Genomic DNA, 17,286 nt, shown 5'->3' with positions numbered 1-17,286 from the left:
GGTGGCGTGTGTACATGGTCTGGGGCTCCAGGAAGGAGCCTTTCAAGGAGCACAGTCCATATTCACCCTCCTCCTGATCTCGTGCATTGTAGATAACTCCTCCTGGGGATGAAAGCTGGCTCCATCTGTCTCTCCCATTCCCCAGGGCACAGAACTGACATCCAGACCTTCTTTGGTATGAGAATCTGTCTTATCACAGCCTGAGGTGATACAGGCTCTCTGGAGCGTGGGGGCTCCTTGTACCTCTCCTCAGAGTCCCCTGGAATTCACGTAAGACATCCAAACTGTAAAAGGTCAGTGTTTGCTGTTGTCTTTGGAGATCTGGATTTACAGAGACTGCTCAGTCCTACAGAGCAATTCTGCCTGTGGGGTCACTCACTGGCACCCACAGATGCTTTTATAAATGTCCATGGGACTAAAGCTGCTTTCTCTGTGGAATCCTCAACTTTTCCAGAGCAGGGGAGCAGCCTTGCCAGGGGAAGAGGCATGGAGGCACAAGCAGAGGTACAGACATACACACTGTGCCTGTTCAAGTGCACCATTCCAGCCTGGTTTGCTGCAAACCAACTCTGCTTTATAAAGAGACACAACAGGTCCCTAAAGTGTGGCTGGCTCTTCCCTCTTTTCCTGCAGTTCTGTCATTTCCCACTGCTTGCTTTCTGTCTGTCTCTTTGCAGATCTCACTTTGGTTTTAATTTAGTGTTATTCCTTTCTCCATGGAAGCTGGGGGCTCAAACACAAGGCCTGTGCTCTGCACAGAGGAGTGAGAGTGCAGCCTCTTGGGTTGCAGGGCAGGGATGTCACAGCTATAGTGGGAATATCACAGCTAGCAGAGATATCAAGGCTAGTAGGGATATGGTGGCTACACAGGAATATCTTGGCTACAGCAGGAATATCGTCCTATAGCAGGGGTATCAGAGCTCCAGGGCCCCCAGTCCCTGCTATGGATTTCCTCTGTGAGCTGAGGCAGGTCCCCACCTCCCCTCTGCTCAGTTCCTCTCTGCCACAGCACGTTCTGCTGCAGGAGTCAGTGCCACAGCAGTGACAAGGACAGACGTGACCCCGGAGCGAGTGTGCAGCAAGCAGGGTCCCTTCTGGCCCCGCCACCACGGTCCTCTAGGAGGTTAAAGCACAGATAGTACATTAAAAACACCAGGTGCCCAGATCCTGCCCAATGGAAGCTGTAGGAATAGCACAAAGAGGAGCTCAAATCTAATCTTGCATCTATAAACAGCTTATGTTGCTTTTTATGAGCAGTTGAATCAAACAGTGGGAATTGAAAGCAGCTGTTACTCAGTCACTGCACAGGAACGAGCGAGTGGCAGCTGAAGTCAACACGTCGGAGCAAAATGCCTTCAATTTCTAGTCAAAGACAGAGTGAGGACGTTGGAATAAGGAACAAATCAAAGGAAAGTGTTTTCTGCTCCCAGGTGTTCTGCTGATGAGAAGGCTGAGTTATGTGCCATGAATTATTCACCGCTTGTGGCGATGCTCTGAAGATTGCTTTGCAGGTAGGAAGAGGGAGAGAGTCACCAGCTTGTATCACACAGCCCCCAGAGAGCTCCTGGCTGGAACACACCATCTGCCTGGAGAAGAACCGTCCAGGGAGCCCATCCTGGCTGGGCTCCATCCCAGGCAGGACACTACCCACACCCCATGGACCATCACCCCATGCCATGAGGACGGACCTGGCCCAGTTTGGCTGGGCCTGGAGCTGTTCTTTCCCCATTTTTCTTCTCCCTTGCTGATTCAGCAGGAGTCAACTTTCTGAAAGCCTTCAAAACCAGACTTTTGGATGTCTCATTGATAGAGAACAAAGAATGTTTTTCATGCTTTTCTGATGTTTTGGGGTTTTTTAGGGCCTTTCCTGACTGGGACAAGCAGTGCATTGATGATCCTCACTTACAAGTCTGAACTCTTCCTTTGCATTCCCTGCCTTTTCCCCCTCTCCATGGAAATACCCTGTTACCTCTGAGAGCTGGTGGAGACCGAGGGGTCTCCTCCACCCACCGTGTCAATAAGTAGTCCCAAGCCAAGGCAGACAAACCATTTAAGGGAGGAAGGAATGAAATTTAATGAGACAAATGTCACAGGGAAAACCTGAAAAGAGTAACTTGAGGTTTAAAACCTAGCTGCAGATATGTCTCTGAGTACCAGGCTCAGGTACACACACGTGGTGGCCAACGACAGCTTAGGCAAAACATCCCAGGGAAAGGACATGCATGGAGGACTCTTGCTCTTCATGGTGCTCAGGTGGGTCCAAGCATTTCCGAGAGCCTGGGAGACAAGTGAGAGAGGTCTGAATGCAAAGAATACTTGGGATGAGAGTATTCAGAATATTCTTTCTCAGATGAACCCAAAATGTCAAAAGCTGTAATTCAACACCATTTAAAAAAGAGTTTTATATGCAAATAGTTATGTGAAGAATTAAATTTCCTGTCAGCCTTTGCCACCCAACCATCTATATTGCTGAGCTGATGAACAGGAACCAGAGAGAAATGGATTAAAAAGGAGATAAAAAGGATGCTGAACATTCAAAGTTCAGACTTCCGTCTGTCTGCATTTTAGCCTTCTGATGTTTAAAGAGATTTTGGGAGGGGAGAGATTTTTAAATGTTTAATTTGTGTATTTAACACTATCTGAAGGTCATTTTTACTTTTTTTTTTTTCCTGCTGGCCTCCTGCCTTTTACATAGCTGAGGGATAGGAGAAATATTTAGAAAAGTAAATAGATAATGAAATCATAAGAAATTGGTGGGGAAGCTGGGGCCAGGCAGCAATTTGGATTTTTTTTTCAATTGAATAGATTTTAGAGGGATAATTCAGCCTCAAAGAAACCTGAACCCCTTAGCAATGTTTCTCTGTTTTCCTCAGGCAGATCTTTAGGAATGTGAAAAAGTTTAAGAAAATCCATGGTACATTTTCCTTATTCTTTGTAACATTAATGGGAATGTTGATATTTCTCAGTTTGGAAATTTCCTCTCTAAGTACTAAATATTTTCTTAGCATTGAGTCATTCACTGATGCAGGTTTAAAAATATTGATTTCCAGTGGCTGCTGTTGGCCCCCTCGGCTTCTGGCAGGTTAGAAAATGTGGCACCATAAACCACCTCTTTCTTTCCAAACAGAGACTCCATCCAATTACCCAAACCACAAAGGACCATCACAGTTGTGATGCTGTCCTGATAAATTTTAATTGGCAGGAGTTACAAATGAAATTCTTTATCATCAACATAACTTTTGTGCCTTCAGAGCTGGGATTATTCCTGTGGCATTAGTCCACTGCAGGTTTGGGTTTTGGCTTCCCTGCCCCTGGCTGTTGCTTGCAGGATTTCCAATTTTGGAGTGAGCAGCAGGAGACGCCACTGAACTCACCTGAAGTTTCTTGTTTCAGCCAGACATGATGTGCTTGACAAAAGCTGAGGAGAAATGAGAGTGTGAGAGGTCAGGACATGCTGTGAGCTGGGAGGAGCAGGTGGAGAGGCAGCAGGTGGGACCCCCAGCCCGGACCCTCCAGGGATGAAGGGGATGCTGTGCCAGGACTGATATTCCTCTTTCTGTTCTCACTTTTTGCATGCCATCCCCAACCTGGTCAGAGTGATGCCAACCCTTGGAGATGAGCCAGTACCATTATCCCCATTTTTCTGAGGCCAAGGGAAATGGGTCCCCTTCTTTCCTCACTGCTCTCCAATTTTAGGGGTTCCTAAATTTAACCACCTCCTATTCCAGATTTTCACCCTCTTGGAGCAGCGAGTGATCCAGGTCTCCAAATGTTCCCAATTAGCTTCTGCTGGGAAAGATGCTGGCTTTGTTTATTTTCAATAGATTGCAACAAAACAGTGCCAAAACTGTGGATAAAACAGCCCTGAACTCCTTGGAAACATGCTGTCTTCAGCTGCTTTTCCTGGAAATCACTGGCACAACCACCTTGTTCCCACCCCTTGTTCCATGTCTCAGTGCTTTTTTGGAAAGGCTTTGGAGGGTGGTCCACACCTCCCTTCCAGTGATCACCAGTGTCATAGAGTCATGGAATCACTGAGGTTAGAAAAGACCATTAAGAACATCAAGTCCAACCAGAGCCCTTGCAGAGGATGCATTTTGCACCCTAAGACAAGCCAGCCATGTGTGAGATGGCCCCGATGGGAATCCTGCTCTTACCTTCGTAGTTGATACAGCCATTGGCATCTTCCTGCCCTGCCATGAGCTGCTCTACCTCGCTTTCTGTCATCTTCTCTCCTGGAACAGGAGGATGGAGAGGTGAGGGGAAGGGTTTTCAGCCTGCCAGGACCTTCCTGTCCTTCTCCCAGATAACCAGAGACACCAGAGGGAGGCGAAGGGGATTAGGGAAGAGCTAAAGGGATTAGGGAAGAGCCAGTAGTGTGCCACTACTGAGGAATGCTGGTGGGAGATGGTGGAGAGAGGACTACACTGCAACTTTTGTCTGATAACTGAGGATGTTCTAGAGTCTTGTCCTTGCCTGAGTCATGCATGAAGCTGTGGCATGAGGTGGAAATGGCCACACATTCAGGACTACTGACTCCTAAAAGAGCCCGTGGGCAGCAGAGTGAAAAGGGCCTCTGCGATATGTGAGACCAGCCAGCTACCTGAGCCACTTGCCCAGAAGAGCTCGGGGCCCATGCCTCTCTCCCCCCGGGCCAGCCCTGGGGCCAGCCATACCCAGCGTGACCAGCACATGGCGCAGCTCGGCCCCCATGACCATCCCATTGCCCTCCTTGTCGAAGACACGCAGCCCTTCCACAAAGTCCTCGAAGGTGCCCTGCTCCTTGTTGCGAGTGAAGTGCTGCAGAATGGGGAGGAAGGTCTCAAAGTCCAGCATCTTTGTGTTCATTTCTGGAAGAGGAGGAGATGGGGTCAGAGAATAACCCTCATAGGGCTAAATTCAGCCTCTGAGGGTCTCCTGATTAACTCTCCTGGTCTCTTTTCCATCAGAGTGCAGGGGAGAAGCTCCGTGAGGAGACAAAACTATTGTATTAGACTTGAGATTGGAAGATCCATATGAAGAATGAAGTATTAACATCAGGGGACTGCACAGAGACCCCTGATATCAGCCCAAAACTAAACCATGAGGTGGGTCATCTGTCACCACAGTAATGTGGTCGCACTGGGACTGGCCTGGTTATACCAGTTTGCACCAGTTTGTGATAAAGTCTGCTAAGCATCACTTGCCACCGTTCCTGTGTGAGGACTGCCTACTGCCTATGAGTATGTCATCATCCATGGTATGGGGAAGGGGAGTGAAGGAATTACACAGGAATGAAGCCTGTCCGCATCATTTCCTTCCCAGTTCCTTCACCTCGCAGGGTTCTTCCTACAGGGAATGTAACCCTCTACTTGCTGACAGGGAGCACAGGAATTGCTTGTCCCACCCTGTCCCCAGCTTGCTGTCACCTTCTGGTTTGGGCTTGCCCAGCACCTTGAGGACCTCTGCGTTGGTGGGGTTGTGGCCGAGCGCCCGGAGGACGTCCCCGCACTGTCCGTAGCTGATCTGCATCGTCCCCGCAGGCGTCCGGTCAAACAGCCCGAAGGCTTCTCTGAACTCTGCAGGGAAGAAGAGCTGGGAGCGGCCCCATTCCCACTCCAGGGAAGCAGCACGTCGTGCCTGGCAGGCAGGGAAGGGACGGACACGTGCGTGTTGTGCCCTCTGAATGCCTGGCAGCCCCGCGTGAGCTTGCGCAATGCGGGCTGAGGTTTGCCAGACTCCTTAGACGAGTTGCTTGGCTGCTCAGGCAGGTTTTGTCACCTCTGCAGAGCTGGCTGGGTGACCTGCTGAATCCCTGCACTCTCAGCAACTGGCTTTGCTGCAGGACATCTGTACTTATCCCCTTTTCCACTCGGATCTCCACTCTCTGGGGCTGTCCCTGTGTCGCCAGAGGCTGTTCCTCCCACCAGAAGCCTTGACTTTGACCCAGGCTGCATCTCACACCATGAATGAAAAATACCTTTTCCCTGCCAGGCTCTGGATCCTGCTGGCCTTTCCCCCAAGAGGGGATTTAATGTGTGGGGCCTTGGCTCTTATGTCTGTGGTAAAAAACTACATGGAAAAAGGATTCCCCATTTCTAAAGCCATCTCTGAGAGAAGCTGAACTCAGCACTTACCTTCAATCTGCTCTGCTGTGAATTCAATCTGTAAAGAGAAGGAAGCAGAGCTGGGCATGAGATGTGGATTGCTGCTGGAGAGAGCAAAGGAACTCTCCCCTCTGGACCTCTCCCTCCCCAGGCTCGGGGCAGGGGGCCATATCCATGCCATGTCCTGTATCTATGCCAGGTCTGGCTGTGCCGTGTCCCCGACTGCTTCTGCCCTCGCTGTGGAGCTGACATCCCTGAGGAGAGCACAGCTGGCAGCAGCGGGGTGGGCAGGCAGGAGGGATGCTCAGACCACAGTCAGGACTATTTTGGGTGGAAAGGATGTTATTTTAGGGCCTGATCCCAAGTTCAAGTGATTAAACAGCCTCCATGCTGAGCCTGCTCTTAATAACTCTCCTGCCACAGCTATGGCTTAAAAATGTAAGTATCCTGAGGAATAATGGAAAAAGTGAGTTCCTGTTGTGGAGCTGTTGGATAAAGGATGCTCTTATGTGGAGGAGGCAACACAGGCAACAAAATACTTCAGGATGGAGACAGTGGGTGGCAGAGGAGCTTTTTATTGCTCCTGAGGCAATAAAAGCTGACCCTCCTGACCCCGACACGGGGTCTCAGCAGGAGCTGGGGGTTCAACTCTGCAGCCACAGCTCTGGGAGCGGCGTCCTGGTTCCCTCCAGTGAGTGCTGGGCAGGGCTGGGTGGGCAACACTGACACATCTCCCCAGTGAGGACAGCATCACTCCCAGCCTGCTGCATCCACACAATCGGATAATTTTCCCCTCCCAAGGCTGGCTTCCAGCCTGGCTAATGCAATTTGCAGAGCGCTTTGCATCGCCTGTGCCTGGCAGATGCCAGGCACGGAGAAACACCGTGACGTCTTCATTCCTCACTCACCTTCACGCTCTTGGGATCGAAGGCAGGCTCCGAGCCTGGAGCTGCTTTGGCTGCTTCCTTCCTCGGGTCGGGTTTCTTGAGCGGCATCGCGCTGGGATTTGCGGAGGTGCGGGATGAGTTCTGCCGCCCAGCGAGGGAAGTGAACAGAGGGATGAAAGGCAAAGGCTGCTCCTTCCCTTATATACAGAGCCCAGTGCTCACCCTGGAGGGGCAGGCCAGCTGCTGGAGCAACTGCTACTTACTATAAAAGGAAGAAAACTCAAACGAGAGGGGCCCCAATTTGACAATTGCCCATTGTCATCAGCTCCTGGCTCCACGGAGCCACCAGCTCCCCCCCCCCCAGCTGTACAAGGGGGGACATGTCCCCCTCCAGCACCTGCACCGGGTGGGCTGCATGGGGGCTGCTTGCTAAATGATCACTGAAACCTAAACGCAAACAGAGGCCAGGCAAGAAAATAGCAACAGGATGGCTGATAAACCTGCCATGGTACCCACGGCAAAATGCGCCTGTTTGCAGGCAGGCTGCAAGAGCCAGCCCTGCAGAGCCCTTTTAAGACCAGGATTTACAAAATGCTGCTTCAAAGGAGCTCACAAGTCTCTGAACACTCCCTTGGCCTCGTGCTCAGGGTCTGCTTTGTCCCAGTCTCTCCCCAGGGCTGAGCTTGTGTCCTGGAAAAGACCAGTATAGGTGCTCACCTCCCTCAGGGTGCTAATGAGGAAATGGAAATGATGGCCAAAGACACAACTGAATTCATCACTGCAAATCTTTCCCAGCTTTGTACCACCCATCCCAAGCACTTCCAAAACCTGCAGGGCAGATGAAGTCTCCATTTGGCTCCTCTCCAGGTGCTGGGCAGGCTCTGGAGATGTTCCTGCTCTCACCCTCCTCTCCCAACTGAAGACTCACAAAGGCACAGAACTCATTGAAGTTCAGCATCCCAGAAAATGGGGCTTGAGGGTTTTACTGAGACATTCTAAACCATCAACTTAAACAAGATGTGTGGGGCACCAGGGCAAAGGAGGAGTTACGGGGGTCATTCTGGAGGAGGGAGCAGCCACAAACTGCTGGGAATTCTTTGTGTGCCATCATCTCCTCATTGCTAGCGGGGACTGGGGAGCTGAGGGGGCTGGATGGGTGTCATTTGCAATCATTGCTTTCCAGAGCTCTCTAGAATATAACGAGTCATTTAGCAAAAAAACTCAACATGTTTTGCTAAGTGTGAACTCAGAGCCTGGGTCAGGTGTCACCTGGGAAATCAAGGGAATCAAATTGCCCCTGAGCTGCCTCCCCGTCAGCATCCATTGACTCTAAAATAACCTCACCTCAACTCCATCTTCACTCCCCAGCAGAGCCTTCAGAAAACATTCATGTGCAGTCTGACTGTTTATCCCTTGCTCGCCCTCTGTGCCCGTGCAGCACCCCGAGGAGCGCTCTGGCAGAGCTGGTGTCACACCCACGCCATGGCTCGGGCAGTGGAGACAGGCAGCTGCAGACAATGTCCCCAGTCCCTCCTTGATTTTCAGCTGATGGCCACCGTGGGGCTTGTTTTGCTGTCTGATTCCATCAGCAGGAGCAGCAGCCCCTCCTGAGCCCTGTCCTTGGGATTTGTGGTGTTCCCTGGGCCTCCCCTCACCCAGGAGCCCAGCAGGACTCTGACCCTTGTCCCGCAGTCACGGGGGCTCATGGCTGGGACCAGAGTGAGCTGCCCTGCCAGGAAAACCCCAAGGAAAGCTCCGGGGGCTCTGCTGCTCTGTGCAGGATTGGGGCACTCACAGAGGCAGCAAGAACTGTGTCTGGACATGGATTATATGTGCCAGGGGAGGGGCCCAGGCTGGGAGTTGTTGTTCCAGGGATTTGGCACTGGGCTGTTGAATTCCAGCCTCATCTCACTAATGACAACCTGCCTGGGGAAAGAGGGCTCCCCTCTTTGTGCCCCATTTCTCCAGGGGGACACTCGGGCTGCTGGGGGTCACAAGGTGTTGGAACTGGCTGGGCGGTGGGAGCAAGCTGGGCATCAGCATGACCCTGAAAGGCAGGGGACAGCCCTGGGGCCATGCCAGGGCGATGCAGGTGACAAGGGATGGTGACAGCTGCAGTGGGACCAGCTCTGACCTGATGCCCAGTGACGGTGTGGGACCCCATCCGGGTGGCTGCTCCCTCCAACCCCCTGCCCCAGGATGGAGCCTCCAGCCCCTCTCCCGAGGAGACTGAATGCAGACGTGCCCTGAGGTCACTACGGGTGCCTGGGAGAGCAGGACAGATCCCAGCACATCTCCCCAAAACACATCCCAGCCCCCGGAGAAGGAAAAGGGTTAAACTGGAGTCTGCCTGAAAGACATCCCATCGCAGGAGCATCAGCTCGAGGTGCTGCTCACGTGCTTGCACCCTCTGCCTCCCTGCCTCCAGCCACCTCGCTGGGATTTTCCCCACCTTCCTCCAGCTACTTGGGACCAGTCTGGGGCTAGAAGGGACTTAGGAGCATGGGGGCAGTGGGGGAATGCTGTGACAGTTGAAAAATGAGCCACCAGCCAGTGAAAGAAGTTTCTGAAAAGAGAAGAGGAATCTGCCTTGAATGAAGAGGATTTTAGCACCTTGGGCTAAGCCAATAAACCTCTGCCGTCTCCATCCGAACGGGAATTGTTTGCACACGCTCCCGGAGCTGCTTAAAGCAGGCAAGACACAAAGAGAGAATAGGATCAAGCATGGTGGGGGCAGAAACCCCCCTGCCTGGAGAGCCTGTGAGCAGATCCCTCTAGGGATCCCACAGGGACAGGGAACTCACCCGGCCCTGATCTCCCAGGGACGGGCTGTGCCCCCACTGCCACCTCACCTCAGTGGGGCTGGCAGCCAGGAAGGTGCTCCCAGAAGATGCTCTGTCCTGCTGAACACGCCAGCCCTCTCCAGCACTGGCAGCGATTCTGGTCCCTGAAGTCCCCATCCGAGTGACACGGTGGCACCATGGAGCCATCGGGCCTTGTGGGAGGTATCGTGGTGACTCTCCTCTGCTGCTGCCTCCTGAGCTCGGCGTGGGCTCTGGTAAGTCTGCGTGGCCCCGGGGCTCCTCCCGTCCCTCTCCTGGCTTTAAATGTTGCCACCGGCCCGGGCAGGGCTGGCTGCGCTCCCGACAAACATCCCGCTCTGCAGAGCTGCTGGGCAGGAAGGGAGAGCATCTCCACTCCTGCTAAAAGCTTTTCAGCAGCCACGGAGGCACTGCAGCGTGATGGCTTTTCCATTTCTTGCACACATCCAGGGCAGGGTTCAGTGCCTCGGAGGCGTCGGGGGAGCAGAGCGGGCGGATTACGAGCAGTGCAGGAGGGGCTGGAGGGCAGAGCTGGGCACAGCCAGTGAGACCCCCACAGCCAGGCCCCCATCCTGCTGATGCACCCCCAGGGTCCCACTCCTGCCCCACATCCCTGACCAGCCCCCCATTCACCCACCCAGATGCTGCTTTGGGGAAGAGCAGGGATGGGAGTCCTGGATCTCCTCTCTGGGACCAGATTTGGCTGTGCTCACTGGAGGCAGTCTGGGGAAAGTGACCCTTCTGCATCCCAGCTCCTGTTCACTTCCAAAACTCTGGCCTCATCCTGGCTCTGAACTCCTTTGAGCATCTTAGCCCAAAACGCCCCTAAAGACCTTTGCACATGTGGTGGAAGGTGCCGTGGGTTGCACTGTCTGCTCCGGGCACTGGGCAGGGGCTGCTTTGCTGAGCCCCAGTCAGGCACTTTACCCCGGGAGTCCCAGACCTGACCTGGAGAGCTCAGCATGGGCAACAGGGACACCCAGCACTGCTGGTGGTGGGTGACAGGGAGCTGGGGTAGGAGTCCAACAGGCCACTGATTTCTGCACAAAACCATGAGCAGAAATGACCATGGAGAGGGTGGGAAGGGGCTTGGGGTCAGCATCAGCCTTGGAAGAGGGAAAAATGAGAGCAGGAATGCAGGAAGAACTTTTTTCTTCCCTGTGTTGTTGAATCTTCCCAAAGCCACCCAAACCTGACTCTCCTGGAGAGGGTTGGGAGAGCATAGCCATGCCACGGCTTGAGCCAAGGGGTTGTCACTTGGGTTTTGTCTGGGCAGGTCGATCCCGATGATGTTCTCACGAAAGAAGAGCAGATCTATCTCCTGGTGGAGGCCAAGCAAAAGTGTCAGAGGGACATAAAGGCCCAGCTGGAGAAGATCAAAGGTATTGTCCCTCCCCTGTGAGCCAGCCCTGGTGGAGCTGGTTACCGTGGGGAATGCTGTCCTCTCTGTTGGGGCAGGATGGGGCTGAGGACACCCGGCTCCTGGGGGGGTTTGTGGAGCTCATGGCACCATCTGTGCTCTGGGTGCAGCCAGCACTGGCTCCAGCATTTTCCAGACAGCTCCATGTACACCACAAACGAGAGCTGTGGAGGGGCCTTGCCCCATCTGGAAGAGGTGGGATGTGCCCCCTGCAGCTTCTCCCTCTCTGCAGCCCAGGGGGATCTGAGGCAGTGTTTTCCTCCCCCTGGTCCAGCACACACCTGGGGAAGCCAAAGGTTATGCTGAGGCCCTGACTGCAGATGTGAGGTGTGTCTTTGCTCTTTGGCCAGACCCCAGCTGCCCTCCGGAGTGGGATGGGATCATCTGCTGGCCAAGGGGCTCCCCCAGCCAGGAGGTGTCAGTGCCTTGCCCCGACTACATCTACGACTTCAACCACAAAGGCAAGTCTTGTACCTGGGCAGAGAGCGACCTCACCCTGGTGACAATCCGCGGTGCAGGGACAAGTCTGGGCTTCCCATGGGTCCTTCTGCTGCCACAGTGCTCGTTGCTGTTCCCAGGTCACGCCTACAGGTACTGCAGTGCCTATGGGACCTGGGCCATGGTTCTCAGCATCAACAAGACCTGGGCCAACTACACGGAGTGTGCCCTGCTCTTCTCCTCTGAGAGCCGGAGCCACCAGAAGGTGACCTTGTTTGTCAGAGGTGCTGGGAAAGAGGTGTGGATGGGGGCCAGGGGAGGATGAAGCAAAGGCTGGAGGCAGGGGCTCTTCCCTCTCTGCTCCTCAAACCAGCCCTGCTCCCCCTGTGCTCTGGCAGGGAGATGGAGCTCAGTCCTTCTCTTCCAGGAGGTGTTTGACCGCCTGCACCTCATGTACACCGTGGGCTACTCCATCTCCCTGGCCTCCCTCATCGTCGCTGTCTGCATCCTCTCCTACTTCAAGTAAGGAGAGGCCAAAGCCCCTCCCATGTGGGAGAACAGGAACTCATCCCATTGTCCACACACATGAGCACGGGGAGGGGGCAGCCCCCAAAGGAATGGGAACAACCCCAAACCCAACACAAACATCAGCCAATTTCCCAAAGCCCCGAACACCCCCAGTGTGACCGGCTCCTGATCTGCTCCACCCTGCTCTTGGATAGTGTGGGCACCCCACCTGCTCCCAGATCTGGTTTCTGTGCCCAGACATCCCAGAGCTCACTCTGAGAGCCCCCATTCCCTGAGCCCAAGTGTGGTGAGTTGGTTGGGCAGCTGGGGTTTGGTTTGTGTCACATCCCTTCTCCGCAGGCGCCTGCACTGCACACGGAATTACATCCACGTGCACCTCTTCACCTCCTTCATCTGCCGGGCCCTCAGCATCTTCCTGAAGGACATGGTGCTCTACTCGGGCACGGCGCCCAGCGACGCCGACAGGATGCGGGAGGACGATTTCAGGGGTCCCTTGCCAGGACAACGGGGCCACCTGGCAAGTGGTGGATGGGGGGAAAGGGGGATTTAGGAGCCCTGACGCAATGGAACGTGCTTGGGATCCTCCCTGGGGCTGTGCTGCTCAGGGGGAGGGGATGAAGGTCCACCTTTGGCTCTGCCCAGCTCCTCCCTGTCCTGGTGCCACACTAGAGACAGAGCCACAGAGTACCTTGGCCTGTGAACAGGGAATACCTGCCCTGTGGGAAGGAAGATGCTGGAATATCCCAGAGGAGATGCAGGTCTCTGCAAGAAGAACGTGGGGCACAGCTGGGTTTTGGTGACCAGAAAGCAAAAGCCACCAGGTTTTGCTTTTGGGGACCAGCCTGACACAGGCATCTCCATGTGCCCACAGGTTGGCTGCAAGGTGGTGGTGACTCTCTTCCTCTATTTTCTGGCCACCAACCACTACTGGATCTTGGTGGAAGGTCTCTACCTGCACAGCCTGATCTTCATGGCCTTCCTCTCCAACAAGAACTACCTGTGGGTCCTCATCATCATCGGCTGGGGTGAGCACAGACCCCAGCCCCAGCCGTGGTCCTGCAGAGCAGCCGGGAGCTGTGGCCATGGCCGAGCAGCACCGAGTGCACAGGGAAGGGCACTGGGATGCAGGAACTGGTTTGATCTGCAAAGGTGATGCTTCAACCCTGCTCCTCACTCTGTCCCTGCCCTTCTAGGTCTCCCTGCTGTGTTTGTGTCCATCTGGGCCAGCGTCAGGGCCTCGCTGGCAGATACACAGTATGTACACCCACCTTTGCCAGGGCCTTTGGGAGGGGAAGAGTGGCTGCAAATGCCAGCAAAGTATCTGTGGGCACCAGAGCTTTTTGGAAATGAAAATTTTCCAAAAAGAACAACAGGAGGGAACACACATTCAAGGCTTGTTCATAGAATTGTTGGTAATGCAGAGCGATAGTGGTTTTGTTCTGTGTTTGGGAGGATGGTGGATGAAGGTTTGCAGCATAAATTGATCAATAAACAGCAGAGAGATGGATGCTGAAGGGCACATTCTGGAGTGAGGCATTTTAAAAGGAGAAAGGCCATCATATGAACAACAGGAATTTGGGATGAGGTGGCCAAGGAGCCCTCAGGAACATTAATGCTCATTTAAACCTGCTTTGCCCCACCATGATGGTTACAAATGCTTGTAGCTACAGGTCAAGATTTACACAAAGCCCACCAAGGGGGTGGAGAGTGGGAGCTGGGTGTGCTGGGCTGGCTGGGGGTACAGGGAGCCATCCTTCCCAGTGGTGTCAGGTTTCTCCAAGGAGTTTCTTTACTGGTCTTCTCAGGTGCTGGGACCTCAGTGCGGGGAACATGAAATGGATTTATCAGGTCCCTATCCTGGCTTCAGTCGTGGTAAGAATCCTGTGGATGAACCTCCCAATTCCTTTTGGGGAAAGAGGATTGATAGAGATCAGAGCTGTTCACTTGTGGTCACTGGAGTTTTGTCCCAGCCACTCCGGCACCCAGGGAGAGCCCAGAGGGATCCAGGGGCTCTGGTCCCTCCTGCTCTGACCACAGCATTGCTGCCATGTCCCTGCCTGCACCTCACCCAGAGCTGCCTGTCTGTGTCCCCGAGGGCTCCTCGGGCAGAGCCCAGCTCACAGCAGGCACCATCACCACCGTGGGTGTCTGTTGGCAGGTGAACTTCTTCCTCTTCCTCAACATCGTCCGGGTGTTGGCCTCCAAGCTCTGGGAGACCACCACGGGCAAGCTGGACCCCCGGCAGCAGTACAGGCAAGTGCTGGCAGCACCAAAGCCTCGTGTCCTGCCTGTTCACCAGGACAGCTCCCCGAGGTTGTGGAGGAGGAGCAGAGGTGTGGGAAGGGCTGGGGAGGAGTGAGGAAGGGTGGCAGGACAGTGGCAACCAGCTCCTCTGGCAGCTCTGCTGGATTGAGGCCTGGCTCTGGAGTTCTGAGCTCTTCCTGCTCCCACCTCCAGCCTGGACACTGCGGGGCTGGGGGCTGCCCGGCAGGCCCTGGGGAATGGCTCTGAGGTCTCTCCTTTCAGGAAGCTGCTCAAGTCCACGCTGGTGCTGATGCCGCTTTTCGGAGTCCACTACGTGGTGTTCATGGCCATGCCCTACACCGAGGTCTCCGGGCTCCTGTGGCAGATCCAGATGCACTACGAGATGCTCTTTAACTCCTCCCAGGTGGGCTGGCACGGGACTGCTCCCAGCATTGAGGGATGTTCATCCAGGGAGGCTCAGGGACCTCAAACTCCACCTCTTTTGGTCTCTTGGCAGGGTTTCTTTGTGGCTTTTATCTACTGCTTTTGCAATGGGGAGGTAAGTGGGAAGAGTGAGGAGCTAAGCTCCCTGTTCCAGCCCCTTTAGAGTCAGGGAAGGCAAACTTGCAGTCCCAGGATGTGATAACCAGAGCAAAAAGCTCAGATCCATCCTTCTCAATAGGATTTGGAGGGAAAAAAGAGAAAGGAAAAAGGGAAAGGGAGGTAAGGGAAAAGGGAGGGAAAAGGGAAGGGAAAAGGGCAAGGCAAGGCTGTTTTGCTGTCTCTGGGCACAGCAGCCCCCTCTGCTCTCTCAGGTGCAGGCCGAGATCAAGAAGGCTCATTTCCGCAGGCTCCTGGCGCTGCACTTGGGGCAGCAGGCGCGCCCCGGGAGCTGCTGCTGTGCCGGGAGGGGCTCCCAGGCCCCCCAAAGCTGCAGCACCAGCCTGGCAGGGCGGGGAGCGGGGGGCACCCGGGGGCTGCTGCTCCCGGCCCGGCCCCACCTGCCCGGCTACATCCCCGGCTCCGGCGCCTCGGACCAGCTCCTGCCCTGCCCCGTGCAGGAACCGAGCCAGAAAGCCCGGGGGGAAAACACAGTGGATCTGACAGAGCTGACTCAGTGTCACCCCAAGCCCAATAAGGAGCTGGAGACGATGCTGTGAAGCAGAGGGTGGGTTTCCCACATGAGCACGCAGATGTGCCTGAAGAGATGCTGATCCTCACGCTTCGGGCTCTGCTTACACTTGCACGGAGAGCCAGGGCTGGGACAGCAGCTGGAACAACGCAGCTCCCTTTTCATCAGAGCCAGGGTGCAAAGGAACCACGTACTCTCGCTCCTCCTCCACCCCGGCCCAAAAACAAGCCATAAAACCTCACTCTCCTCCACGTGCAAGTGACTGATGTGATCTCTGTGCTTGCAAAGCCTTGAGTCTTCACCAGGAAACGCCGCCTGCTCGCTCCGACCCCACAAGTGGGAGTGACCTCTCCAGGGCGGTTGAAGCCCATCCATGAGCCCGATGCTGCCTGGGACTCCCCTGCCCAGCACCAGCTCCAGCCTTGTCCAGCCAGGGGGAGCACAGAGTGCCCATGGGGCTGTTCTGCAGCTCACCCTGCCCCTCCTCATCCTCTGCAGCTCGTGGATGGAGTGAACACCAACACACAACCACAAACTGGAGCGGGAGGCACTGGGACAGGGTGGGATGAAGGAGGCAGGACAAACTTTATGGCCTGGAAGGGTGCAGGGAACACTTGAATCCCCTACACTTCATCCATTACCACAAAGGCCCCTGCATGCAACTGTCGTGGCCCTCTCAGCTCACTGCAGGCTAAGAAGTGAATAAAGAGAGTCTGCCTGGCTTGTTTCCATCCTTGTATTCCAGCCTGGACCCGGCAGTGGGGGAGAGGCTGGAACCCTGGCCCCAGCCAGGTCTGCTCTCCCTCTGCCCCTGCCATGGACAGGAGCCCCAGCATCCCCCTGCCCTGCACCTGCACTGCCTGGGAAAGCTCCTTGCCCAAGGGAAAAGGCAATCCCAAGGAGCTGTGTAGACACAGATAAATGAAAGAGCATGCTGGTGGTAGCATGGAGCATCTTCTTCCTACACAGCTCCTCAAGGCAGGAATTTCTTGCTAAAGACAGGGACCAGTGAGAAGCTACAGTGCAAAGTGAGTCCTAGGGAACTGGAGGGACAAACAGCCAGGAGCCATGCCAGGGAAGGGAAGGGCTCTAGGATGCAGAGTTTTAAAATCATCTCTTGGAAGGAATTTGTCTCTTTGGAAGACACCAGCACAGCACTCCAGGGACAGATCCCCTGCCAGGGCAGCTGGAATGCTGCTCACACTGCTCCCTTGTTCCGAGGGGATGGAACCAGCCCTCCCACGGAGCTCACACAGCCCCGCAAGCTGACATTTGTGGCTCCCTGTCACTGATCAATATTTGATCACTCTCTTGCCAAGAGGCTCCTGGTAGGTGGGAGAGGGGTGAGGAATTCCAATAATCCTACAAGGAGCAGAGGGAAGTGTTAACAAGAAGGGAAGAACCCCCAGCATATGCCTCACAGGGGGCTGGTTCCAGTGGCAGGGAGCTGGGATCCGGGAAGGGAGGGAGCAGATGGCAGCTCAGACTATGGGGCTATTTTTACATTTTGTTTTGAAACTCCAATCTTTAATTGCAGCAATGAACCTTCAGGGTGAGAAGGGGAACACAACAGCTTGTAAAGCCCTGCCAGTCTGCCCTGAAACACCCTTGTCTTCACACCAAATGTGCAAAGCTCAAACCAGGGCAACAATTCCTGCCCAGACTGTGAGGAGTGAATTCTGGAAACTATTTTTAAAAACTCCAGCAGATCAGAGCTGGTTTCTGAGGG

At 54.5% G+C, this 17,286-nt stretch overlaps 2 protein-coding genes across 2 annotated transcripts; one reads left to right on the top strand and one right to left on the bottom strand.

Moving 5' to 3' along the window:
• Positions 1–2,049: 2,049 nt before the first annotated feature.
• LOC128819760 (myosin light chain, embryonic) lies at positions 2,050–7,152 on the bottom strand. Its single transcript, XM_054000080.1, has 7 exons — positions 6,995–7,152; positions 6,117–6,144; positions 5,409–5,558; positions 4,677–4,850; positions 4,158–4,235; positions 3,375–3,418; positions 2,050–2,277 (listed from the first exon to the last, which is right to left on the bottom strand). The coding sequence occupies exons 1-6, from the start codon at positions 7,079–7,081 to the stop codon at positions 3,390–3,392; spliced, it is 546 nt and encodes a 181-aa protein (XP_053856055.1). The 5' UTR covers positions 7,082–7,152; the 3' UTR covers positions 2,050–2,277; positions 3,375–3,389.
• A 2,005-nt stretch (positions 7,153–9,157) lies between these two features.
• On the top strand, positions 9,158–16,201 carry LOC128819762 (parathyroid hormone/parathyroid hormone-related peptide receptor-like). The gene is made up of 13 exons (XM_054000086.1): positions 9,158–10,031; positions 11,072–11,177; positions 11,566–11,676; positions 11,794–11,918; positions 12,081–12,175; positions 12,521–12,698; positions 13,053–13,206; positions 13,375–13,435; positions 13,987–14,053; positions 14,340–14,438; positions 14,712–14,849; positions 14,943–14,984; positions 15,241–16,201. The coding sequence occupies exons 1-13, from the start codon at positions 9,954–9,956 to the stop codon at positions 15,583–15,585; spliced, it is 1,599 nt and encodes a 532-aa protein (XP_053856061.1). The 5' UTR covers positions 9,158–9,953; the 3' UTR covers positions 15,586–16,201.
• Positions 16,202–17,286: the final 1,085 nt, after the last annotated feature.

The sequence above is a fragment of the Vidua macroura genome, chromosome 27, assembly GCF_024509145.1.
Source record: "Vidua macroura isolate BioBank_ID:100142 chromosome 27, ASM2450914v1, whole genome shotgun sequence".
Lineage (NCBI taxonomy): Eukaryota > Metazoa > Chordata > Aves > Passeriformes > Viduidae > Vidua > Vidua macroura.
The sequence above is the reverse complement of the archived record's forward strand: the minus strand, read 5'-3'. Positions and strand labels throughout refer to the sequence as shown.

Bases quoted from the DNA above. Each gene is read 5' to 3' on its own strand.
- LOC128819762 (XM_054000086.1), top strand. From the start codon at position 9,954: ATGGAGCCATCGGGCCTTGTGGGAGGTATCGTGGTGACTCTCCTCTGC. The intron at 11,919-12,080 runs GTGACCTTGTTT...CTTCTCTTCCAG, and splicing joins AGAGCCGGAGCCACCAGAAG to GAGGTGTTTGACCGCCTGCA. The intron at 12,176-12,520 runs GTAAGGAGAGGC...CCTTCTCCGCAG, and splicing joins TGCATCCTCTCCTACTTCAA to GCGCCTGCACTGCACACGGA.
- LOC128819760 (XM_054000080.1), bottom strand. From the start codon at position 7,081: ATGCCGCTCAAGAAACCCGACCCGAGGAAGGAAGCAGCCAAAGCAGCT. The intron at 5,559-6,116 runs GTAAGTGCTGAG...TCTTCCCTGCAG, and splicing joins CACAGCAGAGCAGATTGAAG to AGTTCAGAGAAGCCTTCGGG. The intron at 4,851-5,408 runs GTGACAGCAAGC...CTCCTCTTCCAG, and splicing joins GGGCAAGCCCAAACCAGAAG to AAATGAACACAAAGATGCTG.